The sequence below is a fragment of the Piliocolobus tephrosceles genome, chromosome 6 (assembly GCF_002776525.5).
Source record: "Piliocolobus tephrosceles isolate RC106 chromosome 6, ASM277652v3, whole genome shotgun sequence".
Classification (NCBI taxonomy): Eukaryota; Metazoa; Chordata; class Mammalia; order Primates; family Cercopithecidae; genus Piliocolobus; species Piliocolobus tephrosceles.
In genome coordinates this window covers 114,633,690-114,660,101 of record NC_045439.1, presented here as the reverse complement: position 1 = coordinate 114,660,101, position 26,412 = coordinate 114,633,690, and the positions used below count along the sequence as shown (strand labels likewise).

General features: G+C 37.9%; 1 protein-coding gene and 1 non-coding gene across 2 annotated transcripts in view; one reads left to right on the top strand and one right to left on the bottom strand.

The window, feature by feature from the left end:
* Nucleotides 1-26,412, top strand: part of NUBPL (nucleotide binding protein like) — a 282,697-nt gene that overhangs the window by 99,522 nt on the left and 156,763 nt on the right. Inside the window, exons 5-6 of the mRNA XM_023227424.3 lie at nucleotides 15,822-15,861; nucleotides 15,950-16,040. Coding sequence (XP_023083192.2) covers nucleotides 15,822-15,861; nucleotides 15,950-16,040 — 131 coding nt within the window. The remainder of the gene's footprint in view (nucleotides 1-15,821; nucleotides 15,862-15,949; nucleotides 16,041-26,412) is intronic.
* On the bottom strand, nucleotides 5,576-5,681 carry LOC111552952. The gene has a single exon (XR_002734781.1). It is a non-coding gene; the product is annotated as a U6 spliceosomal RNA (small nuclear RNA).

Here is a 26,412-nt window from a genome sequence, read left to right as displayed (position 1 = left end):
CCAAGCATAATCATATGTATCTTTTCATTTAAAGTGAGAGACATATAACTCTTTATTTCACTTGAACACTTAGAAGCCATTATAGCATTATTAATTGGCCCAATTTCAATATTGTTATGTCTCAAGGAATAGGGAGGCCTGAGGAGAGAGAGAGAGAAAGAGAGAGAGAGATGGGGGATGGGCTGGGTGGCCGAGCAGTCAGAACACACACAACATATATTGATTAGGTTTGCATCTTGTATGGGTGCAGTTTATGGTGCCCACAACAATTACAGTAGTAATATCAAAGGTCACCATGATAGACATAATAATAATAAAGTGTGAAATATTATCAGAATTGCCAAAATGTGACATATAGAAATGAAGTGAGCACATACTATTGGAAAAATGGCATCAATAGACTTGCTGAATGCAGGCTTGCCACAAACCTTTGATTTGTAAAAAATGCAATAACTGCAAAGTGCAAGAAGGCAAAGCAAAATAAAACAAAGTATGCCTGTAGAAGGCACTCAAAAATATATTGAATGAGTGAGTGAGGAGAAAGAATTCTCTTATGTGGTAAGCCTTTAAAATCAAATTCCTTTTTGAAGAAATGTAATTTTTATGCAGTCTTTTGTAGCGGTACACCTATTATGTATATTGATAATTGCCTGAATATTAAATGGCACAGAATGAAATCTTTAATGTAGTCACTGTTCTAGAAATGCTTCAAATGTAGCCAGCAACCAAAATCACCAGACCCCCAACTTCCAAAGTTTTATTACCTGTGTGAGCAGCCTCCAATTTAATGTGGTATGGGAGTCATTGATGACTATGCTTCTTATTACTTCTTTACTATCATTTCTTATCTATATACTCTGATATATGGGCCATTCATATAAGCTTTCAAATCTCTAGTGTAACTAAATGGGTAATATAGTAAGGCTTTTATTATCTAAACAATGTTTATTGAAAAGAGTTTGCCTGTAAGTATTATCTTTCAAAACAAATTTGGTTTATATAATTCTTACAGCCACAATGTTATAAAGGCCACACTGAAGGCAGTGCCTTGTCTTTGGCTGTACCTGTATTTATTTTCTATTGTATTCTATTTTTGTTCTTCATTAGGTCTTTTTATGCAGGCAATCATAATTTTGTCTTTTAAAAATGTTTTTACAGGTTAAAGCCTTTCTTGCTTCATAATATACACATTAACAGGCATTTTGGTCACTATAACAAGTGGAATTTTGTGTTTAGCCCTTGTCATAGATATCTTTTTCTCATCTTAGTATGTCACTCCTATTTTTCTAACTCTTCTTTTGTTACTTCCCATGGGTATGTATTGCTAGTGAGTTTTAAATTCCAGCTCCTGAGTTCCTTGTACTTATAGCTTACTATTGCTACTTAAAAATGCTACTTCAAAAACTTGAGAATTTGCTACTCCAAAAACTTGAGAACTTTAGAAGTCAGAACTAATAGAAGAAAAAGAGTCTTATACATCATATGAATTTGATAAAGTTGGAAATGTCCCCTATAAACAGAAAGATTGAGAATAACAGAAATCTACCTAAAAGATATGTCAGAACAAACAAAAAATTCAATTACTGTTTAAAAGATGATTCATATTAATTACAGAGTAACTTGATATATCAGAGCCATGTTAAATCATTTCAGGGAAATTGGGCATCATCAAGCAATAGAAAGAAACTGTTTTCATATTAGCCAACCTTTTAAGTGTGTGTTATCTATTAATGTTATATATGTTGGAATAACTGTAAACCTCCCGCTTCTTGGATATGTGTGTGAAAAGTATATGGCACTTATGAAGAAACAGGCCTTACCTGAAATACTTAATGTTTCTGTTGCTAGCTTTTTAACTTTGGGCAGGTTAGTTTTATTCTCTGATCTTCAGCTATTCCATATGAAGTATGTCATACAAAGTCTTCATTTGCCATATGAAGACAGTTTGTCCAAGGTCTCAGATAATGACTAATTTATGATAATAAATAATAGTTCACTGCACTAAAAATGCCTGATGATCAAATATAGGTTGTGGAAGTTTTCTTTAATAGCTTTTTTTTTTTTTTTTTTTTTTTTTGTGGTTTGCTCTGTCACCCAGGCTGGAGTTCTGTGGCACGATCTCAGCTCACTGCAACCTCCACCTTCTGGGTTTAAGTGATCCTCTAGCCTCAGATTCCTGAGTAGCTGGGACTGCAGGCAAGTGCTACCATGCCCAGCTAATCTTGGTATTTTTAGTAGGGACGGGGTTTCGCCATGTTGACCAGGCTGATCTTAAACTGCTGACCTCAAGTGATCTACTTGCCTTGGCCTCCCAAAGTGCTGGGATTACAGGCATGAGCCACCGTGCCTCCTTGAATAGCTATTTATTGTGGACTCTTTAGCTATTTACAGAATTGTTTTGGACATTATATGAGCAAGTTTATGAGCGCTTGCTATACTAATGAAGGGGAATATAGTATTTAGATGGTGAGGCAGGATAAAGGCATAAAAAGATAAATAATCATAGAGGATAACATTTATTAAGTGTCAGATGCTATAGGAGCTTAGAAGAGGGAATAGTTATGGAGAGCTGTTTTGGAGGCTGCCATGGAAGAAAGGGATTAGATAAGCAGAGAGAAGGCTGAGGATAACCTTGACTTTCCCCAACTGTAAAATGGAGATATTACTTGCCCCATAAGGCTGTTGTAAGGATTCAATGAAATAAAATGTCTAAAGTATCTAAAATAAATGTAGTGCTTTGTGACTATGTAATGTAACTGCTACTATTGTTTTTTTTTTTTTTTTTTTTTCTGGACTTAATATAAGTGGTTCTTTCTGTCATCTTTAAAATTTTTCTCTCCCAGATGCCTGACAACTTGGAGATGACGTATAGTTTTCATCTTAAATACCAACTGACTACCTGGAACATAATGTTGAAAAGATTCTCAGAATATACCTGGTTTTAGTAGGGAAGAATGCTGTGATCAATTACTAGTGACAAGGCACATATAAAATAGGCTGGAGGCAGGAAATGGTTGTGTATGGGTTGTTGGAGTAACAGTATGTAAACTGTGTTTATTATCTTAGCTTTAAGTCCTAGTATGTCTTACTTGTTTCTAGCCTTCCTTTTACTTCATCCTGTTAAGCTTTCTAATATAAGATGGCAAGTTTTAGAAGTGAGATACCAAGTTTATATCTGTACTCAGTGAATTAGCCCTAGACTAGAAAAGAATCTGATGTATCACCCCTGCTCCAAAATATCCCTTATGCATTCTTTCCCATTTATATTCTAGTGAGCTAACAGTTTCTATTTAAAAAATACTTAGATCCTCTGAAAAACTGAAGTTCTCCGTGTGATCTACTTGAGCCAGATTATTTTCCTAATGAAGTCTATCCACGTGAGAAAATGAGACTTTTGATTGTGGAAAGGATGAATTGGAAAAGAGGGACATTTTTTTAAAACTGAAAAATAGGTTGGATTAAAAGAAAGATAGGCCTGGTGGCTTTCAGCTTTTAGATGGTAGGATGCCTGAGATGGAGATAGTAGGGTTCCAAGATGGTACAAAAGGGGAAAGTATGCTGAAGATAAATGGAATTTTAATATTAAGAGTAACAGAAGCCATAACATTACAAAAACATGATTTTCTTCATAGTCTTATTTTCTGCTCCTTTCTCAAATTTTCTACATCCTCCTTCATTTCCACTTTTAGATGCAGCATTATTTTATTGCCTTTTGGCTAAACAGGTTGATGGTTCCAGTTTTGAGTTTTGACCCATTCCACTTTCTAGTCTTTACTTACCTTCTCTCTTTAAATCCTTCTTTTCTTCTAGGTAAATAGGTAGAGCATTGTAAGCCTCTTCTGGTACTAGTATTTTTTGGTGGAATCACTTTGTCTCACACAGACACATAAAGTTCTTCTGCGAGAACAATTATGCGTCTGACTCCTTTTCTTGCATCTGATTTCTCATTAGAAAGGACCTTGGTTTCAGAAAGGAAGGACTAGAGAAGTAGCTGGTGAGAAGTGAAATTGTAAATTTGTACTGGTTGCCCTTTCCTTTCTGAACATTCTTGTACCTTTGCATGTCTTTTCTTTAAGATACGAATAAAGGCTTATTTTTTATAAAACTTTAAAAATAAATATTTTTCTTTTACTTTGCCCTGTGTTTGAATATTATTTAAAATTTATAACATGAAGTTGTATAATCTTGATTATACTCTCTGTCACCATTTTAAAAAATGGATTTAATGCCTCTAGTTAAATGATTTCAAGTTATAATGTTGTTTTAGACATATATTCCTGAACCATGGTGTTCAGCTACATTTAAAACTATTTTTGGAGCCAGGGAACAGAGTAGAAAGTACAAAGGTTTCTAAGGCTTATTGCTAATACCAAGTACATGGTAACATCTACTACATAGTTGATTCACGAACAATGGGATTCCTATAAAAAGAAGATCTGATTCTAGATCAGAGTTATCCCTGGAACATGTAAATATGTCAACTTTAGTAGTAAGATGTAAAGCAGCTGTTGTTATGCCTATCTCCTAGCTCTTTAGTTTGATGTGGTCACAGTGGCATTTATTCTAGCTTAACAATTAACTTATGATACAAAAGCTGTCCGTAGATTTGTTTGAAACCAACTGGTTATATACAAAAGATTAATTAAATTCACACCTATTAGAAAAGATAGAACTTTGTTGTAATAGAGTGAGAAGGATGCAGCATTGTGATAACTGAAATAGTTTGACTTACATTAAGAATCTTTTATGCTTCAGTGCATGAGCTCTCATGAAAATATGAGGAGATAGGAAATAATGATCTGTATCATAAGTTCAGCTAATAATGAATGGCCTCTTCAAAAAGCTGTTATTCACAGGGCAGTGGATTCCAAAGTTTCTTTGTTAACTTTCACTCGTTACTACGTTGTATGTTTTTCTATTAAGTTTATGTGGAGGAGTTGCTGTACACATTTTTAAAAAATAAAATTCTAAGGCAAAGAAACTTATTTGTACCTGTAATCATGAGTTGTTGCTTAGAGTCTTTCTTATTTAACTAAAAAATATGGCTTCAGACTATGCCAACATTTCATTTCTGGTAATTTTTTTTTCTTTTCCTCTGAGATGGAGTCTCGTTCTGTCGCCCAGGCTGGAGTGCAGTGGCGCAATCTTGGCTCACTGCAGCCTTTGCCTCCCAGGTTCACACCACTCTCCTGCCTCAGCTTCCCAGGCAGCTGGGATGACAGGTGCTTGCCACCACGCCCGGCTAATTTTTTGTATTTTCAGTAGAGACGGGGTTTCGCAGTGTTAGCCAAGATGGTCTCGATCTCCTGACCTCATGATCCACCCGCCTCGGCCTCCCAAAGTTCTGGGATTACAGGTGTGAGCCACTGCATCTGGCCCATTTCTGGTAATTTTTATAACTAAAGCAAAATGCTTTTAGGCAATGTTAATTCTATTTACTGATACATAAGAAAAGATAATTATTTCAGTTGCCACAATGCTGCATCCTTCTCACTCTATTACAACAAAGTTCTATCTTTTCTAATATCTTTGCTTATGACTTTCTCTTTAATGTATATGCTGTACATTTTTAGTTCAGTGTGCTTTTTCTTTGTTAAATTTTCCATATCATCCTTCTGCAGGGGCCATGCTAATCTTCTGTATTATTCCAGTTTCAGTTTATGTACTGCCAAAGTGAGTACCTGTTAAATTTTAAAGAAACACATTTAATACGGTGATGAATCTGCTCACATATCTGAGCTTTCAATTTATAATTTATCATTTATTAACTACAAGAATTAAAATATGCATTAAAATTATTAATTTTAAAATATTTATATTTATTTTATTTTATTATACTTTAAGTTCTGAGATACACGTGCAGAATGTGCAGGTTTGTTACATACATATACGTGTGCCATGGTGGTTTGCTGCATCTGTCAACCTGTCATCTAGGTTTTAAGCCCCGCATGCATTAGGTTATGTGTTCTAATGTTATCCCTCTCCTTGCCCCCCACCCGCCGACAGGCCCTGGATTGTGATGTTTCCCTCCCTGTGTCCATCTGTTCTCATTGTTCAACTACCATTTATAATTGAGAACATGCAGTGTTTGGTTTTTTTGTTCCTGTGTTTGTTTGCTGAGAATGATGGTTTCCAGCTTCATCCATGTCCCTGCAAAGGACATGAACTCATCATTTTTTATGGCTGCATAGTATTCCGTGGTGTATATGTGCCACATTTTCTTTATCCAGTCCATCATTGATGAGCATTTGGGTTGGTTCCAAGTCTTTGCTATTGTAGATAGTGCTGCAATAAACATACATGTCCATGTGTCTTTATAGTAGAATGATTTATAATCCTTTGGGTATATACCCAGTAATGGGATTGCTGGGTCAAATGGTACACCAACAGTGTATAAATGTTCCTATTCCTCCACATCCTCTCCAGCATCTGTTGTTTCTTGACTTTTTAATGATCACCATTTTAACTGGCTTGAGATGCTATCTCATTGTGGTTTTGATTTGCATTTATCTAATGACCAGTGATGCTGAGTATTTTTTCATATGTTCGTTGGCTACATTAATGTCTTCTTTTGAGAAGTGTCTGTTCATATCCTTCACCCACTTTTTGATAGGTTGTTTTTTTCTTGTAAATTTGTTTAAGTTCCTTGTAGATTCTGTTTATTAGACCTTTGTCAGATGGATAGATTGCAAACATTTTCTCCCATTCTGTAGGTTGCCTGTTCACTCTGATGATAGTTTTCTTTTGCTGTGTAGAAGCTCTTTAGTTTAATTAGATCTCATTTGTCAATTTTGGCTTTTGTTGTCATTGCTTTTGGTGTTTTAGTCAGGAAGTCTTTGCCCATGCCTATGTCCTGAATGGTATTGCCTAGGTTTTTTTCTGGGGTTTTTATGGTCTTAGGACTTATATTTAAGTCTTTAGTCCATCTTGAGTTAATTTTTGTATAAGATGTAAGGAAGGGGTCCAGTTTCGGTTTTCTGCATACGGCTAGCCAGTTTTCCCAACACTGTTTATTAAATAGGGAATCCTTTTCCCATTGCTTGTGTCAGGTTTGTCAAGGGTCAGATGGTCGTAGATGCGTGGTGTTATTTCTGAGGCCTCTGTTCTGTTCCATTGTTCCATATATCTGTTTTGGTACCAGTACCATGCTGTGTTGGTTACTGTAGCCTTGTAGTATAGTTTGAAGTCAGGTAGCATGATGCCTCCAGCTTTGTTCTTTTTGCTTAGGATTGTCTTGTCTGTGTGGGTTCTTTTTTGGTTCCATATGAAATATAAAGTACCTTTTTCTAATTTTGTGAAGAAAGTCAATGGTAGCTTGATGGGAATAGCATTCAATCTATAAATTACTTAGGGCAGTATGGCCATTTTCACAATATTAAGTCTTCATATCCATGAACATGGACTATTTTTCCATTTGTTTGTGTCTTCTCTTATTTCCTTGAGCAGTGGTTTGTAGTTCTCCTTGAAAAGGTCTTTCACATCCCTTGTATGTTGGATTCCTAGGTATCTTATTCTCTTTGAAGCAGTTGTGAATGGGAGTTCACTCATGATTTGGTTCTCTGTTTGTTTGTTATTGATGTATAGGAATGCTTGTGATTTTTGCACATTAATTTTATATCCTGAGACTTTGCTGAAGTTGCTTATCAGCTTAAGGAGTTTTTGTACTCAGACGATGGGTTTTTTTCTTTTTTAATATACAATCATGTCATCTGAAAACAGAGAGTTTCTTAATCCTGAGTTCTAATTTGATTGCACCATGGTTGCAGAGACCGTTTGTTATGATTTCTGTTCTTTTGCATTTGCTGAGGAGTGTTTTACTTCAAAGTATACGGTCAGTTTTAGAATCAGTGCGATGTTGTTCTGAGAAGAATGTATATTCTGTTGAGTTGGGGTGGAGAGTTCTGTAGATGTCTATTAGGTCTGCTTGGTCCAGAGCTGAGTACAAGTCCTGAATCTCCTTGTTAATTTTCTGTCTTGTTGATGTGTCTAATATGGACAGTGCAGTGTTAATGTCTCCCACTATTACTGTGTGGGAGTCTAAGTCTCTTTGTAGGTCTCTAAGAACTTGCTTTATGAATCTGGGTGCTTGTGTATTGGGTATATATTTATTTAAGATAATGCTTTTTGTTGTATTGATCCATTTACCATTATGTCATGCCCTTCTTTGTCTTTTTTGATCTTTGTTGGTTTAAAGTCTGTTTTATCAGAGACTAGGATTGTACCCCTGCTTTTTTTTTTTGCTTTCCATTTGCCTGGTAAATATTCCTTTATCTGTTTATTTTGAGCCTATGTGTGTCTTTGCATGAGATGGGTCTCCTGAATACAGTACACTGATGGGTCTTGACTCTTTATCCAATTTGCCAGTCTCTGTCTTTTAATTGGGGCATTTAACCCATTTATATTTAAGGTAAATATATATATATATATATATATATATATATATATATATTTGTTTTGTTCTGTTTTTCGAGACAAAACTCCAGCCCAGGCTGGAGTGCAGTAGTGCAATCTTGGCTCACTGCAACCTCCGCCTCCTGGATTCAAATAATTCTTCTGCCTCAGCCTCCTTAGAAGCTGGGACTACAGGTGTGCACCACCACACTCAGCTAAGTTTTGTATTCTTAGTAGAGGTGTGGTTTCTCCATATTGGTCAGGCTGGTCTTGAACTCCTGACCTTGTGATCTGCCTGCCTTGGCCTCCCAAAGTGCTGGGATTACAGGCGTAAGCCACTGCTCCCGGCCAAGGTTAATATTGTTATGTGTGAATTTGATCATGATGCTAGCTGGTTATTTTGCATATTAGTTGATGTGGTTTCTTTATAGTGTCATTGGTCTTTATATTTCGGTATGTTTTTGCAGTAGCTGGTACTGGTTTTTCCTTTCCATATTTAGTGCTTCCTTCAGGAGCTCTTGTACAGAGGCCTGGTGGTGACAAAATCCCTCAGCATTTGCTTGTCTCTAAAGGATTTTATTTCTCTTTCACTTATGAAGCTTAGTTTGGCTGTATATGAAATTCTGGGTTGAAAATTCTTTTCTTTAGGACTGTTCAATGTTGGCCCCCACTCTCTTCTGGCTTGTAGGGTTTCTGCAGAGAGATCTACTATTAGTCTGATGGGCTTCCTTTTGTAGGTAATCTGACTTTTCTCTCTGGCTTCCCTTAACATTTTATCCTTCATTTCAACCTTGGTGAATCTGACGATTCTGTGTCTTGGGGTTACTCTTATCGAGGGTTATGTTAGTGGTGTTTATATTTCCTGAATTTGAATGTTTGCCTTTCTTGCTGGGTTGGGGAAGTTCTCCTGGATAATATCCCGAAGAGTGTTTTCCAACTTGGTTCCATTCTCCCCATCACTTTCATGTACACCAATCAGTCATAGGTTTAGTCTTTACACATAGTCCCGTATTTCTTGAAGGCTTTGTCCTTTCCTTTTCATTCTTTTTTCTGTAATCTTGTCTTCATGCTTTATTTCATTAAGTTGATCTTCAATCTCTGATATCCTTTCTTCCACTTGATCGATGCAGGTATTAATATTTATGTATGCTTCATGAAGTTCTCGTGCTTTGTTTTTCAGCACCATCAGGTCATTTATCTTCTTCTCTAAACTGGTTATTCTTGTTAGCATTTCCTGTAACCTTTTATCAGGTTCTTAGCTTCCTTCCATTGAGTTAGAATATGCTCCTTTAGTGCGCAGGAATTTGTTATTATTACCCACCTTCTGCCTACTTCTGTCAATTCGTCATGCTCTTTTCTCCATTCAGTTTTGTGCACTTTCTGGAGAGGAGTTGTGATCATTTGGAGGAGAAGAGGCATTCTGGTTTTGGAATTTTCTGCATTTTTGCACTGGGTTTTCCTCATCTTTGTGGATTTATCTATCTTTGATCTTTGATGCTGATGACCTTAGGATAGGTTTTTTGCATGGGCGTGCTTTTTGTTAATGTTGATGTTATTGCTTTCTGTTTGTTAGTCTTCCTTCTAACAGGCCCCTCTTCTCCAGGTCTGCTGGAGTTTGCTGGAGGTCCACTCCAGACCCTGTTTGCCTGGGTATCACCAGCGGAGGCTGCAGAACAGCAAAGATTGCTGCCTGCTGCTTCCTCTGGAAGCTTTGTCCCAGAGGGGCACCTGCCAGATGCCAGCTGGAGCTCTCCTGTATGAGGTGTCTATCAACTCCCGCTGGGAGGTATCTTCCAGTCAGGAGACACAGGTGTCAGGGACCCACCTGAGGAGGTAGTCTGTCCCTTAGCAGAGCTCGAATGCTGTGCTAAGAGATCCCCTGCTTTCCTCAGAGCCAGGAGGCAGGAATGTTTAAGTCTGTTGAAGCAGTGCCCACAGCCACCCCTTTCCCCAGGTGCTCTGTCCCAGAGAGATGGGGATTTTATCTATAAGCCCCTGAATGGGGCTGCTGCCTTTCTTTCAGAGATCCCCTGCCCAGTGAGTAGTAATCAGTCTGAACTTCCTGGCGGCTTCCTTAATATGGTGAGTGGAAAACCACCTACTCTAGCCTCAGTATTGCTTGTCGCCCCTCTCTGCACTAAGCTCTGTTGTCCCAGGTCAACTTCAGACTGCCGTGCTGCCAGAGAGAAGTTCAAGCCAGTGGATCTTAGCTTGTGGGGCTGTATGGGGGTGGGACTCACTAAGACCACTTGGCTCCTGGCTTCAGCCCCTTTCCAGGGGAGTGAACGGTTCTGTCTCACTGGGATTCCAGGTGCCACTGGGGTATGAAGAAACACTCCTGCAACTAGCTCTGTGCTGCCCAAGCAGCTGCCCAGTTTTGTGCTTGAAACCCAGGGCCCTGGTGGTGTAGGCACTCGAGGAATTTCCTGGTCTACAGGTTACAAAAACCATGGGAAAAGCCTAGTAGCTGAGCTGGATAGCACAGTCCCTCAGGGCTTCTTTTGGCTAGGGGAGGGAGGTCCCCAGCCCCTTGCACTTCCCAGGTGAGGCGATGCCCCACCCTGCTTCTGCCTACCCTCAGTGGGCTGCCCTCACTGTCTAACCAGTGCCAATGAGATGAACTGGGTACCTCAGTTGGAAATGCAGAAATCATCTGCCTTCTGCATTGGTCTCGCTGGGAGCTGCAGACCAGAACTGTTCCTATTTCACCATCTTGCCCTGTTCCTTATTTATTAAATTTTAAAATGATTTTTATTTATTTTATTTTTAGAGATGGGGTCTCACTGTGTTACTCAGGCTGGACTCAAACTCCTGGGCTCAACTGACTCTCGCACCTCAGCCTCCTGAGTAGCCAAGACTACAGGCATGTACCACTGTGCCTGGCTTTATTTTTATTTTTAATTGACACATAATTGTATATATTTATGGTGCACAATTTTGTGTGTCAGTGTATATATTGCATTGTATCATAATTAAATCAAGGTAATGAGATTAATCACTTCAAACATTATTTCCTTGTGGGAACATTTAAAATATTATAAGCTATTTTGAGATATATAATACATTATTGTTAATGCATGTAGGATTTGAATTTCTTTGTCTGGCTTATTTCACTTAATGTCCTCCAGGCTTATTCATGTTTGTGAAAATGACAGAATTTCATTCCTTTTTTTTCTTTTTTTTTTTAAACTTTTATTTTATGTTTGCAAGTTCGTATGAAGGTTTGTTACTTAGCTAAATATGTCACAGGGGTTTGTTTTACATATTATTTCATTTCCCAGATATTAAACCTAGTACTCAATAGTTATATTTTTTGCTCTCTTCCTCCTCCCATTTTCCCGTGTCAGGTAGACCCCACTGTCTGTTGTTTCCTTCGTTGTGTCTGTAAGTTCTTATCATTTAGCTTCCACTTGTAAGTGAGAACACGTGGTATTTGGGTTTCTGTTCCTGCATTAGTTTGCTAAGGATGATGGCCTCCAGCTCCATCCATCTTCCTGCAAAAGACATGATCTTTTTTTTTTTTTGTGACTGCCGAGTATTTCATGGTATATATGTACCACATTTTCTTTATCCAGTCTGTCATTGATGGGTATTTAGGTTGATTTAATGTCTTTGGTATCATGAATAGTGCTGCAGTGAACATTCGTGTGCATGTGTCTTTATGGTAGAATGATTTATATTTCTCTGGGTATATGCCCAGTAATGGAATTGCTGGGTTGAATGGTAATTCTGTGTTTAGCTCTTTGAGGAATCACCATATGCTTTCCAGAATGTTTGAGCTAATTTAATTTACACTTCCATCACCAGTGCGTAGGTGTTGACTTTTCCCTGTAACCTTGCCAACATCTGTAATTTTTTGGTATTTTAATAATAGCCATTCTGACTGGTGTGAGTTGGTATCTCATTGTGGTCTTTACATTTCTCTCATGATCAGTGATACTGATTTTTTCATATGTGTGTTGGCTGCATGTATGTCTTCTTTTGAGAAATGTCTGTTCATGTCCTTTGCCCACTTTTAATGGGGTTGTTTGTTTTTCTCCTGTAAATTTAACTTCCTTGTAGAGGCTTGATATTAGACCTTTGTCAGATGTATAATTTACAAAGGTTTTCTACCATTTTATAGGTTGTCTGTTTACTCTGTTGATAGTTCCTTTTGCTGTGCAGAATCTCTTAAGTTTAATTAGATCCCACTTTTCAATTTTTGCTTTTGTTGTGATTGCTTTTGCTTTCTTTGTCATGAAATTTTTGCCCATTCCTATGTCCAGGATGGTAATACCTAGGTTGTCTTCCAGGATTTTTATAGTTTTGGCTTTTATATTTAAGTCTTTAATCCATCTTGAGTTGATTTTTATATGTGGTGTAAGAAAGGGTTCCAGCTTCAATCTTCTACTTATGACTAGCCACTTATCCCAGCACCTTTTATGGAATAGAGAATCTTTTCCCCATTGCTTATTTTTGTCAGCTTTATTGAAAATCAGATGGTTGTAGTTGTGTGGCCTTATTTCTGGGCTCTTTGTTCTGTTCCATTGGTCCATGTGCCTGCTTTTGTACCAATAGCATGCTGTTTTGGTTACGGTAGCCCTGTAGTATAATTTGAAGCTGGGTAGCATGATTCCTCCAGCTTTGTTTTCTTGCTTAGGATTGCCTTGGCTATTTGGGCTATTGTTTGGTTGCCTGTGAATTTTAAAATAGTTTTTTCTAGTTCTGCGAAGAATGTCATTGGTAGATTGATAGGAATAGCATTGAATCTGTAAATTGCCTTGGGAAGTATAGCCATTTTAATGTTATTGATTCTTCCTATCCATGAGCATGGGATGCTTCTCCATTTATTTGTCTCATCTCTGTGTTCTTTGAGCAGTGTTTTGTAATTCTCATTGTAGAGATTTTTCACCTCCCTAGTTAGTTGGATTTCATTCTTTTTAGTGGATGAATAGTATTCTGTTGTGTCTATATACCAACTTTTCTTTATCCATTCATCTATTGTTGGACATTTAGGTTGATTTCATATCTTGACTGTTGTGAATAGTGCTGCAGTAAACATAGGAGTGCAGATATCTCTTTGACATACTGATATCATGTTAAGCAAATATTAGCAGACCAAATTCAGCATTGTATAAACTAACTACGTTAAAATTAAATTGGGTTTAATCCAGGAAAGCAAGTTTGGTTCCAAATTAGGAAAAAATCTCTTAGTGTAACTCACCGTTTTAGCAGATCAAAAGTGAAAAAGCATGTGATAATTCAGATTCTTTAATCTGTATTCACATGGTAATTGAAGAAAATGGCAGAAAATATTGCCAGCCCTGATAGTGAAAGGTTATAATTGGATGCTTTGGAAAGAATTGAGAAAGTTACATAGAAGAAAAATATTGCTTTCAAATTAGGTATGGGGAGATTGAGCTAGTTAGTTTAGTCAGAAATTAAAGAAGGAAACGATAAACATACACTCTTTGCGTATTCCTTTAATGAAGGACCATGGCTTTTTCTATGAGTAGGGATTCAATGAATGAAGTATGGCAGATAATTTCTTTCTTTTTTTTTTTTTTTTTTTTTTTTGAGTCGGAGTCTTGCTCTGTTGCCCAGGCTGGAGTGCAGTGGCACGATCTTGGCTCACTGTAATATCTGCCTTCCAGGTTCTAGGTTCACGCCATTCTCCTGCCTCAGCCTCCTGAGTAGCTGGGACTATAGGTGCCTGCCACCACGCCTGGCTAAGTTTTTGTGTTTTTAGTAGAGACGGGGTTTCACCATGTTAGCTAGGATGGTCCCAATCTCCTGACCTCGTGATCTGCTGTCCTCGGCCTCCCAAAGCGCTGGGATTACAGGCATCAGCCAACGTGCCCGGCTGAGGATTTCTTATATAATCCATGCATATATGCTTTATACAGTTTTCAGTCTCAGTCTCTTTACAGAGGGGAAAAACCCTGAAGAATGTATCTTGAAATCTGAAAACAGGATACTACTAGGTTTTATGACTTTGTTCTAAACTTTTTGCTCAGTACTTGTCCAAATCATATTAATTAAGATGGCTTCTGTGGTAGTTTGTTATGGTAGAGAAGTAGGATATGAAAGCAAGAGTGGGTGGGAAGGTGATTGCATAGTTTGATAAAACAAATTGTATTTTATTGTAACCGTTTGTTGCCTATGTAAAGAATTTTTTTTTATTTCACCATAAGCAGTAGATTGCTTTTCTCTACAGATTAATCCAATTTTTCATCTCAGATTTCAAAACTGAGTTTGTCTACTTTTGTGGATTTTTATACTTTTTAAGCTAAGTAAAGGAACAAATAACTAGTAGCACTCTAGTGTAGGAAGGACTGATTAGATGTGTGTGTGTGCATGCAAATATACACATATATGTATGTACATATTAGATTAGCATATATATAAAATTTTTATATTTATGTATCTTTGTATATGAATAAAATTGGTGGGCAAAATTAGTTACTGAGGCTATTTTTTAGAAAAATTTTAAAATTGTAGTTGAGTTATTTTATTGAGGCTATTTTTTTTTTTTTTTTTTTGAGACAGAGCCTTGCTCTGTCACCCAGCTGGAGTGCAGTGGCACAATGTGGGCTCACTGCAACCTCTGCCTCCCAGGTCCAAGCAGTTCTTTCATGTTAGCCTCCTGAATAGCTGGGACTATAGGCGTGCACCACCATGTCCAGCTAATTTTTGTATTTTTAGTAGAGATAGGATTTCACCATGTTGGCTAGGCTGGTCTCGAACTCCTGACCTCAAGTGATTCACCCACCTCGGCCTTCCAAAGTGCTGGGATTACAGGTGTGAGCCATTGTGCCTGATATTGAGGCTGTTTTTTAGAAATATATTTAAAATTTTATTTGAATTATTTCTTAGTAAAATTATGTCTCAACTATTTATCAATGTTGTGTCTATTGGGAATATTAGTAGTATGCTTGGTATAATGTTTAAACTGTTGCAAATTGAGGTATGTTTAGTTGAAAGTTAAATTGCACAATATGAGCAGCCTATTTGTATTTCCACTTTGGTATTCTTTGATCCTGGAAGGATGGATGGGCAAAGGGGAGATGTTAGTCAAGTGGTGTGAAGTTTCAGTTAGACGGGGAATAAGTTCCAGTGATCTGTTGCACAGCATGGTGACTATTGTTAACAATCATTTTTTGTATATTTCAGCATTGTTAAAAGAGTAGACTTTAAATGTTTTTACTGCAAAGAAAGAAGTAAGTGAGGTGATGTGGAATGCTAATTGGCATGGTTTTATTATTTATTTTTATTATTCTACCACAATGTAGACATGTATCATAACATTACATTGTACCCCATAAACATGCAATTTCTGTTAATTGAAAAAATAAATATTTCTAAAAAGATGAAAAAAAAATCCAATTCAGAATGATTATGTATTGTGTTTTATTCTTCTAAAAGAGAGGATTTTGTTTTTCTTTTTCCAGGCAACCTAATGAGGCCTCTCTTGAATTATGGTATTGCTTGGTGAGCATATATTTTTTTTAATGTTTCTTTTCTGAATAATATTGATTAATTTATGCAAATTAGTTGTATTTTTGTATTACTGTTGCAGTATGTCTATGGGCTTTCTGGTTGAAGAAAATGAACCAGTAGTTTGGAGAGGCCTTATGGTAATGTCGGCCATTGAGAAACTGTTGAGGCAGGTAAGAATATTGCCTTAAATATCATTTTATCATTGGCAAAGCTGCAGTTAATACATTTGCTGATTGGAGAATTGTTAAAATTTGCATTCAGGAATCAGTTGATGCTATGAATGTACAATGTGTAATATGGCACCTAATGAGTTAATGTGGTGCCAAGACCAAACTTCACTGTTAACATGATTTAATCTTTCCCATTGTTTGTGAGTACTAAAAATTCTATTGTCTTACTGAATATTGTTTTCTTGCTTTGGCTGTGTCTGCAGTAAGAAGAGCAAATCTATTTTTTTTTTTTTTTTTTTTTTTTTGAGGCGGAGTCTCGCTCTGTCGCCCGGACTGGAGTGCAGTGGCCGGATCTCAGCTCACTGCAAGCTCCGCCTCCCGGGTTTACGCCATTCTCCTGCCTCAGCCTCCGGAGTAGCTGGGACTACAGGCGCCCGCCACCTCGCCCGGCTAGTTTTTTGTATTTTTTAGTAGAGATGGGGTTTCACCGTGTTAGCCAGGATGGTCTCGATCTCCTGACCTCGTGATCCGCCCGTCTCGGCCTCCCAAAGTGCTGGGATTACAGGCTTGAGCCACCGCGCCCGGCCGCAAATCTATTTTTATAAGTAATATGCCGCCTTTAGATTTGTAGTTAATCTCATTGTAGTCAATATTGAGTTATAAGGGCAGTGTAGAAATCGTCAGATGTAGAAAAAAATTATATAAACCATGGCACTTGTGATTTAAAATTGCTCCAGAAACAAGTGAAATTTTGTTTTGAGTATATATAGTTATATATTTGCATGTGTAATATCTGTCCAATCAACTTTAATTTCGTCTTAAGAAAAGAAGAGAACATTTGATTGGATAATCTAAAAATATCAATTGGGCTATATGTTATTTATAGTTGGCTTGGAATAAGTTTTATTTTTTTTTCTCAGTAGATGTGAGTTTGTAATTGTCTTCTAGGTAAAAGTTAAAAGTAATTTGCATTTATTTCATCAACTTATAACAGTTACCTTTTATTTATTCAGATTCTACTTTGGGTCAGGAACCATACAATAGGTTGATAATTCTAATGGTAGATACTTCTATATTCATTTTCAGGTATACAATTTAGATGAAATATGTCTTGAACTCTGAAACTCTTCTTTTTTCACTGTAACATCTTGCCTTTCTACCACTTTTGCTGCTTGAATTGTGATAAATGTGCTGTTTGATTTTTGGTCCTAGTAATTTAAGTCTCTTGGTTTCATTTTCTCCTCTCTTACTCTCAGATCCCATAGTTAGTCATTTCACTTAAACTCACCAAACCACCCCATCCCCACCAATTCCTTTGTGACCTTGACCTTTATTTGTCTTGATTAACCCACCTGTTTTCTCTAATGCTAATTACTATCAGATAATATAAAATAGTTGTGTTAATTGCCTGCATTATATATATTTGATGTTTGAATTTAGCTACCTCCACAACACTTCAGCATCAGATTTTACATGTTGTTATTCTCAAAAAATATTCAGGGAATTTGGTAGTCTAGCAGAGGTCCAAATGAAGGTTTGGCAAAAACAAGCTCTCTGACACATAAATTATATAGAAGTTACAGTTTATTGGCCAGGTGCAGATTCATTGGCTCTTTTTAAACAATTGAATATAACATATATATAGAAGAATGTACAAATCATGAGTATAAATAGATAAATTATCCCAAAGTTGAAACACCTATATCATCATCATTCGGGACAAGATAACTAGAACAATACCAGTGATCCAGAACATCCTCTCATTTTCCCTCCTAGTACCCATTTATGGGGAGAAGAAAAATACTGTGGTCATTCTGACATCGTGAATTAAAAGTCTGGTTAAGTTGTTTTGTTTTTTCTTTTTCTCCCTGACAATACTTTGTTGAGCTAAAATTATGCATACAATGAGATGCATAGATTTTCAGTATATAATTTAGTGATTTTTGATAAATATATATACCTATGTGATCGTAACCCAATCAAACTAAATAGCATTTCCATCCTCCAAGAGAGTTTCCTCGGGCCCCCTTCTGATTCATCCCATACCTATAGACAATCGTTGTAATTTCTGTCACCATAATGAGTTTTACATGTTTTTAAATTTCAAATGAATAAGATTATACAGGATGTAGCTTTTTTTTTTTTTTTTTTTTTTTTTTTGAGACAGAGTTTCGCTCTTGTTGCCCAGGCTGGAGTGCAATAGCGAGATCTCAGCTTACTGGACTCTCGGCCTCCCAGGTTCAAGCGATTCTTCTGCCTCAGCCTCCTGAGTAGCTGGGATTACAGGCATGTGCCACCACGCCTGGCTGATTTTGTATTTTTAGTAGAGATGGGATTTCTCCAGGTTGTCCAGGCTGGTCTTGAACTCCCAACCTCAGGTGATCTGCCCGTCTCGGCCTCCCAAAGTGCTGAGATTACAGGCGTGAGCCACCGCAACTGGCCAGGATGTAGCTTTTTTGTATATGGTTTTGCTTCGCCTAAGATTTTTGAAATCCATGTTTATTGTTGCATATAACAGTAGTTGGGTCTTCTTTATTGCTGAGTAGGATTCCATTGTATGAATATAATAAAATGTTTTTTTTTTTCTGTTGATGAATATTTGGGTGGTCTCTAGTTTTGGGCTATTGTAAATAATACCTCTATAATACTTTTACAGTTGTTCATAAGTTTTCCAGTTGCTTCACATTTTTGTTAACATTTGGTATTGTCAGTCTCATTACTTTGAACCATTCTAATAAATATAAAATGATGTCTTGTTATGATTTTAATTTGTATTTCCCTGATGATCAATAATATTGAGCCCTTTTCCACATGTGTATTAGATCTCATATTTTCTTTCGTGACATGTCTGTTCAAGTCTTCTACTCATTTTTTAATTTTTTTTTTTTTAGTAATTGAGTTGTAGGAATTTGTGCGTATTTTGGCTGTGAGTCCATTGTCAGATAATAGATATTGGGAGTATTTATCCTTGTCTGTGACTTGTCTTTTTATGCTGATGTTTGAAATTTTAATGAATTCCAATTTCCTGTTTTTTTATGCTTAGTGCCTTTTGTATCCTCTTTAAGTAATCTTTGCCTGCCTACCCCAAGGTTGTAATGATAACAATGTATTTATTTTTTATTATTTGTATTATTTTTTAAAATTCTTAATTTAAAAATTTTATGGGTATGTTGTAGGTTAGTATATTTATAGGGTACATGAGATATTTTGATACCAACAGGCATTGAGTAATAGTCGCATCAAGGTAAATGGGGTATTCATCCCCTCAAGCATTTATCCTTTGCGTTTCAAACAATTCAGTTATACTCTTTTAGCTATTTTAAAATGTACCATCAAATTATTTTTTACTGTAACTACAGTCACCGTGTTGTGCTGGCAAATATTGGGTTTTATTCATTCTTTTGGTTTGTTTGTACCCATCAACCATCCCCATTCCTTCCACCCCCACCACCCTTCACACCCTCAGGTAACCATCTTTCTACGCTCTATCTCCATGAGTTAAATTCTTTTAATTTTTAGGTACCACTGATACGTGAGAACATGTGATGTTTATCTTTCTATGCTTGGCTTATTTCAGATATTTGAAAGGACTTGAGTGTTGCAATCTAAGCTATATCTGCTTTAGGGGGCACCCTAAACCTAGTAATGCTTGGTTCTTGCAGACCTGCAGAGGTACTGCCTTGATGGTCTTGGATAAGATGTGGGTGAATTCTCTGGATTACCATACAGAGGCTCTTGTTCTCTTCCCTTACTTTCTCCCAAACAAATAGAATCTCTCTCTGTCTGTTCTGAGCTACCTAAAGCTGGGAATAGAGTGACACAAGCACCCCTGTGTCCTCTACCACTGTGACTGCGCTAGTCAGACCTGAAGCCTGCACAGCACTAGGTCTTGTCCTGCTGTTACCACTCTCTGGCTACTGACTGTTTGCCCAAGGCCCTGTAGCTGTACGATCAGCAGGTAGCAAAGCAAGATAGGCTTGTGTCTTTTCCTCAGGGCAGCGAGTTCTCCAGACCCCAGATGGGTCCAGAGATGCCATCTAGGAGCCGCAGACTGGAGTGAGAAACCTTAGAAGTCTACATGGTGTTCTGTTATACAGCTGCTGAGTTGGCAGTGAAAGCATGAGGTGCAGTTCTTCCCATTCTTTCCTCCACTTTCCACAGGCAGAGGAGCCTCAATCTGTGGCCACCAGCACTACAGACCCACAGGACATACTTCTAGGTTTCCACTGATCTTCACTTAAGACCCCAGGGCTCTTCAGTCAGCTCATGGTGAAGGTTGCCAGGCCTGAGACTCACTCTTCAGGGCAGTCCCAGAGCAGGTCCGAAAATGCCATCCAAGAGCCAAGGGACCTAGGGCCCCGCATGGTGCTCTACCCCCTGTGGCTGAGCTGGTACCTAAGGTGCCAGGCAAAATCTCCTTTACTTTTCCCTTTGCTTTTATCAAGTAGATGAAGTCTGTCATTGTAGCTACCACAGTGGGGAATGTGCTGCATCTTACCTTAAGCCAGCACATCTCAGAGTCTCACCCAGAGGCCCATGGCATAGTTTCTGGGTATTGCTGCTGGTTATTCATGGCCCAGCGGGCCTTTATTCAGCAGGTGTTGGTCCTGTCATGACTGGGTCCTTCTCTTCAAGGTATCAGGTTACTTTCTGGCCCAGGGTGTGTCTAGAAATGTCATCCAGGAGCCTGGAATGGGGTCCTCACAGATCTGTGCTATGCCCTGCCCTGTGGCTAAGCTGGTATCCAGGATGCAAGACAAAGTTCTCTTTGTTCTCCCCTCTCCTGTCCTGAAGTGAAGAAAGGGTCTCTTGTGAAGCCACGACCTGTATAGCCTGGGGTTGGGGGAGTGCTGGTGCATGTACTCCATTGGCCGCCCTGGCTGGTGTCTGACTTTTTTTTTTTTTTTTGAGACGGAGTCTCGCTCTGTTGCCCAGACTGGAGTGCAGTGGCACGCTCTCAGCTCACTGCTAGCTCTGCTGCCCGGGTTCACGCCATTCTCCTGCCTCAGCCTCCCAAGTAGCTTGGACTACAGGTGCCTGCCACCATGCCTGGCTAATTTTTTGTATGTTTTTTTTTGGTAGAGATGGGGTTTCACCGTGTTATCCAGGATGGTCTTGATCTTCTGACCTCGTGATTCACCTGCCTCAGCCTCCCAAAGTGTTGGGATTACAGGCGTGAGCCACTGCGCCTGGCCCCTGGCTGGTATCTTAGTAGGTTGTGTGCTCCCCTGGTCCACTGGCTCTGAGCACAGCTCAGCTGAAGGACTCACCTAGGAGCTGCATTCCTTGTAGCCTAGACTCCCTTTGAAGTTTATTTAGAATCCCAGAGCACTCCAGCTCGTGATGAGGCTTGCTGGAACTCAGGTTCCGACTGCTGGGATGGGTGATTCCCTTCTGTTGAGGGCCAGTCCAAATGCTTCCTCTATGGGCACGTGTCAGGTAGGTGCAGTCCAGTTCTGCTTTTTGCTGTGATGGGGCAGCACAAAGTTCAGTGCAAAGTCTCACAGTTGCTGCATTCCCTCTCCCCAAGCACACAGATTCTCTGTGCCACACAGCTCTTGGGCAATGGGGGAAGGGTGGAGATCACAATTCAAGACTGTCTTTCCTGCCATTTTCATTGTGTCTTTCAGTAATATAAAATTGAAACCAGGTACTTTTGAGTGCTCAGCTGATTTTTGGTTCTTAGATAAGTTTTGTGTATGTGTGTAGAGAGTTGTTAAATTTGGTGTTCCTGCGTGGAGGGGGGCACTTTTTGCAGCTTTCTATTCCACCATCTTGCTTTGCTCTCTCTCTCTCTCATGTATTTTAATCTCAAAGCTTTATAGTTGTCTTGTACATCTTGAATTAATTTTTATGTGTGAAATGAAATAAGGGTCAATGTTTATAATTTTTTATAGTTTATACAGTTATGTTAGCATCATTTGTTTGAAAGACTTCCCTTTCCCTGAATTGATTTATATATTAGATAAAAATCAATTAACCGTATGTGTATCATCTGTTCTGGATACTCATTTGTGCTCCATTGATTTGTTTGTTTAATCCTTACTCTAAAACCACATTGTCTTGATTATTATAGCTTTATAGAAGGCTTAAAATTAGGAAATGTGCATTTTCCATCTGCATTTTTTCAAGATTGTTTTGGCTGCTCTAGTTTCTTTTACGTTTCTGTATATTTTAGATTCAGTTTGTACAGAAAAGCATGTTGATACTTTTATTAGGATGGTATTCAATATATAGAACAACTTTGGATGAATTGAGATCCTGACAACATTGAGTCTTCTAATCTGTGGCCTACAGCTCGATCCATGTTCCTGCAAGAGACCTGATCTCATTTTTTTAATGGCTGCATTGTATTCTGTGGTGTATATATACCATGTTTTCCTTATTCAGTCTACCATTGATAAGCATTTAGGTAGATTCCATGCCTTTGCTATTGTGAGTCGTGCTGCAGGGAACATACATGTTCATATGTTTTTGTGGTAGAATGATTTATATTCCTTTGGGTATATACCCGGTAATGGGATTGTTGGGTTGAATGGTAGTTCTGTTTAGCTCTTTGAGGAATCATCACACTGCTTTCCACAATGGTTGAGCTAATTTACACTCCCATCAACAGTGTATAAGTGTTCCCTTTTCTCCCCAACCTTGCTAGCATCAGTTATTTTTTGACATTTTAATAATAGCCATTCTGACTGGTGTGAGTTAGTGTCTCATTGTGGTTTTGATTTTCGTTTCTCTAATGATCAGTGATGTTGAGCTTTTATTCATATGCTTGTGGGCTACGCATATGTCTTCTTTTGAAAAATGTCTGTTCATGTCCTTTGCCCACTTTTTAATGGAGTTGTTTTTTTCTTGTAAATTTGTTTAAGTTCCTTACAGATGCTGGATATTAGACCTTTGTCAGATGCATAGTTTGTGAATATTTTCTGTCATTCTGTAGGTTGTCTGTCTACTCTGTTGATAGCTTCTTTTGCTGTGCAGAAGCTTTTAAGTTTAATTAGATCCACCTGTCAGTTTTTGCTTTTGTTGCAAATGCTGTTGACATCTTCATCATGAAATTTTTGCCATTCATATGTCCAGGATGATATTGCCTAGGTTGTCTTCCAGGGTTTTGATAGTTTTGGGTTTTACGTTTAAGTCTTTAATCCATCTTGAGTTGATTTTTATATATCGTATAAGGAAGGGGTCCAGTCTGAATCTTCTGCATATGGCTAGCCAGTTATCCTAGCACCACTAATTGAATAGGGAGTCCTTTCCCCATTGTCTTTTTTTGTCAGCATTGTTAAAAATCAGATGATTGTAGGTGTGCGGCCTTATTTCTGGGCTCTCTATTCTGTTTCATTGGTTTATGTATCTATTTTTGTACCAGTGCCATGCTTTGAACAGGTTTTTAATGAAGGTGGAATTGACTCATTCTGGAAAAAAAAGATGCCACAGAGGACATTTATTAGTAAGGAAGAGAAGTGAGCACCAGGATTTAAGACAGGAAGGGATAGGCTAACCCCACTATTTTGTGCCAGTGCAGTTAGGTTTATGATCAGGGCTGCTCTTATCTATAAAACTGCTAACCTGTGAGCCTCAAAGGGAAAAGATAAACATCAGCTGCCAGTCTTTGGGTTGTACAACGATAAAATTTAGTGATAACCCCTTTTGTGGACTGGGTCCACAGATATGTTTTCCTTGAAGTCAGTAAGTACCTTACCAATAAGGGACTGCCTTTCAAAATTCTTTCGATATTGGACAATGTCCCTGGCCACCCAGAACCTCATGAGTTCAAAAGAAAGGTGCTGAAGTGGTCTTCTTGCCCTCAAACACAACATCTTTAATTTATCCCCTAGATCAGGGGTTCATGAGGACCTTTAAGGCTCATCATGCAGGATATTCTATGGAAAGGATTGTCAGTGCTATGGAAGAGAACCCTGGTAGAGAAAAAATCATGAAAAAGCTGTTAAAGCCTTCAAGCCCAAAAGAAATTCCTGCTGGAGAAAAACCGTGTCCAAATGTTGTTCATGACTTCACAGAATTTATGACAGTGTCAATCAGGAAAATCATGAAAGAGATTGTGGATATGGCAAAAAAGATGAGGGATGAAGAGTTTCAAGATAGAAACCTCAGAGAAATTCAAGACCTCGTAGACACCACACCAGAGGAATTAACAGAAGACAACTTGTTGGAGATGACTGCTTCTGAACCAGTGCCAGATGATGAGGAAGAATTAGTAGAAGAAACTGTGCCAGAAAACAAATTGACATTAGACAACATGGCATAAAGGTTTTGATTATTCAAGGCTGCTTTTGGCTTTTATGACATGGACACTTCTATGATGCGGGCACTGAAACTAAAGCAAACAGAGGAAGAAGGATTGGTACCATATAGAAACATTTTTAGAGGAAAAAAAGGTCAGACAGAAATTACGATGTGTTTCCATACACTAATACTGAACCCCCCTAAGTACTTCTCATGGGAAGAGCCAAAGAAGTTTGCCACTGCCACCCCTAAGACAGCAAGACCAGTCCCACCTCTTCCTCCTTTTCCTCAGTCTACTTAATGTGAAGATCACGAGGATAAAGACTTTTCTGGTGATCCACTGCCACTTAATGAAGAGTAAATATATCTTCTCTTCCTTAATAATCTTTTCTTTTCTCTTGGTTAATTGTAAGAATACAGAATATAATATAAGACAAAATATGTGGTAATGACTGACTATGCTATTGGTAAGGCTTCTGATCAACAGCAGGATATTAGTAAAGTTTTTTGGGAGTCAAAAGTTATATGCAGATTTTTGACTGTGAGGGGATCAGTATTTCTAAGCTCTGTGTTGTTCAAGGGTCAATTGTACTATTATTTGCTGAATCTGGTAACCCTAGATGGAAGTGATGTTTTGTAAAAGACACAGGAAGGTAGGGAAGAGTCAGGTTGATAGAAGGCAGACATAATGATGCAGTGGAGCTGAATTGCTTGAAGATAAGAGTTTGAGGTACTATTAAGGGAATATATTTAGTCCAGAGTGGCAGGCTCGTGAGTAATGGAAATGAGGTGAACATTAGAGTAGGAGGTGGGGTGAAGAATTATACCAGGACGGGGCAGTCTTGCCAGGATTGTTCCTTGTAATTTCATGAAGGAAGATGGTTTGTCAATGCCTTTACCAATCTCTGCAGCTTCTTCTGAAGGATAACTTATTTTTCAGGATACGTAAGCAGTAGTGTAGGGAGTCTCTTGGTTTCAGCTGGCCACTGTTCAGTAATCTGCATAATTTCACCATATGTCCTTCTAACCTCATCTGCTAGAAGGAAGGGAAAAGATTGATGAATAAATATGGTATATGTTCATGAATGCATTTTGTGATGCCTTGGGAAAAAACCATGCCAGGATATATATTTTTTTAAAGTTAAACTTTAGGATGTATTAGGAAAAAATAGGCAGATATATGCTAGGATGTTATTTTGAGCATTAGATTTATCAGTATGTATTCCTTTTTATTCTCCTGATATTTGAAACAATTTCCTTTTTTTTCTATTTTGACTTTAATAATTATCGGCAGAAACATCTAATACATTTCACTCAATGACTGATAATTTTAAATTTTTCTGTTATTTGTTAAGATTCCTGATTAGTATTTTTTTCCTCCTGAATTGTGCTCCTGAATATAGGTATAATTAGTTTAACGCAAATGAGAAAAGTGTTTTCTTAGAATCTTTGTGTTTTAAAATATGTGATATTGAAGAAAACAATTTTAATTATTAGAAAAAGAGCCACAGAAAGAAAAACTTCAAAGGCTAGTCTGATGTCAGCACCTGCTGTGGTCATAGTGTAAACCCTGGAGACCAGGGATTTTGGCAGCAGTTTCAGTGCTTTTAGTTCAATCTTCAGTATCCCCAAATGTGAAGCAGATGCCAGTTTTCTTCTCCAGGGTTCTGATAATGGCATATAATGAGTTGGTTGTTTCCTAGCAACTAAAGAAGCAGTTTCACTTTAGCTGATCCTGCAATAGAAATGAGACATTTTCCCTTGATAGTTGGTATTAGTGATTTCCCTGACAATGGAATTTCACTTTTGAATAAGGAATATTCTCAGCTTTTGATTTCCTAAAGAATTTTGATTCTGAGTTGGGCTAAGCTCTGCTTAATCCTGTATAAAATGAAAAAAAAAAAAAAAAAAATTGAGCCCCTTAAGTACCTCTCATGGGAAGAGCCAAAGGAGTTTGATACATAGTTTGTTAAATGGCAAGTGATTATACAAGAAGCTGTAATAGGTGTATTTTCTCAGTGTTTAACAGAATAATTAATGACCACGTCCTTTTTTTTCCCCCTGCTTATTATTTGCAGCAGTAGAGGTTTCTTAGGTAATGGCCAATGTATTGTGGAAATAAATA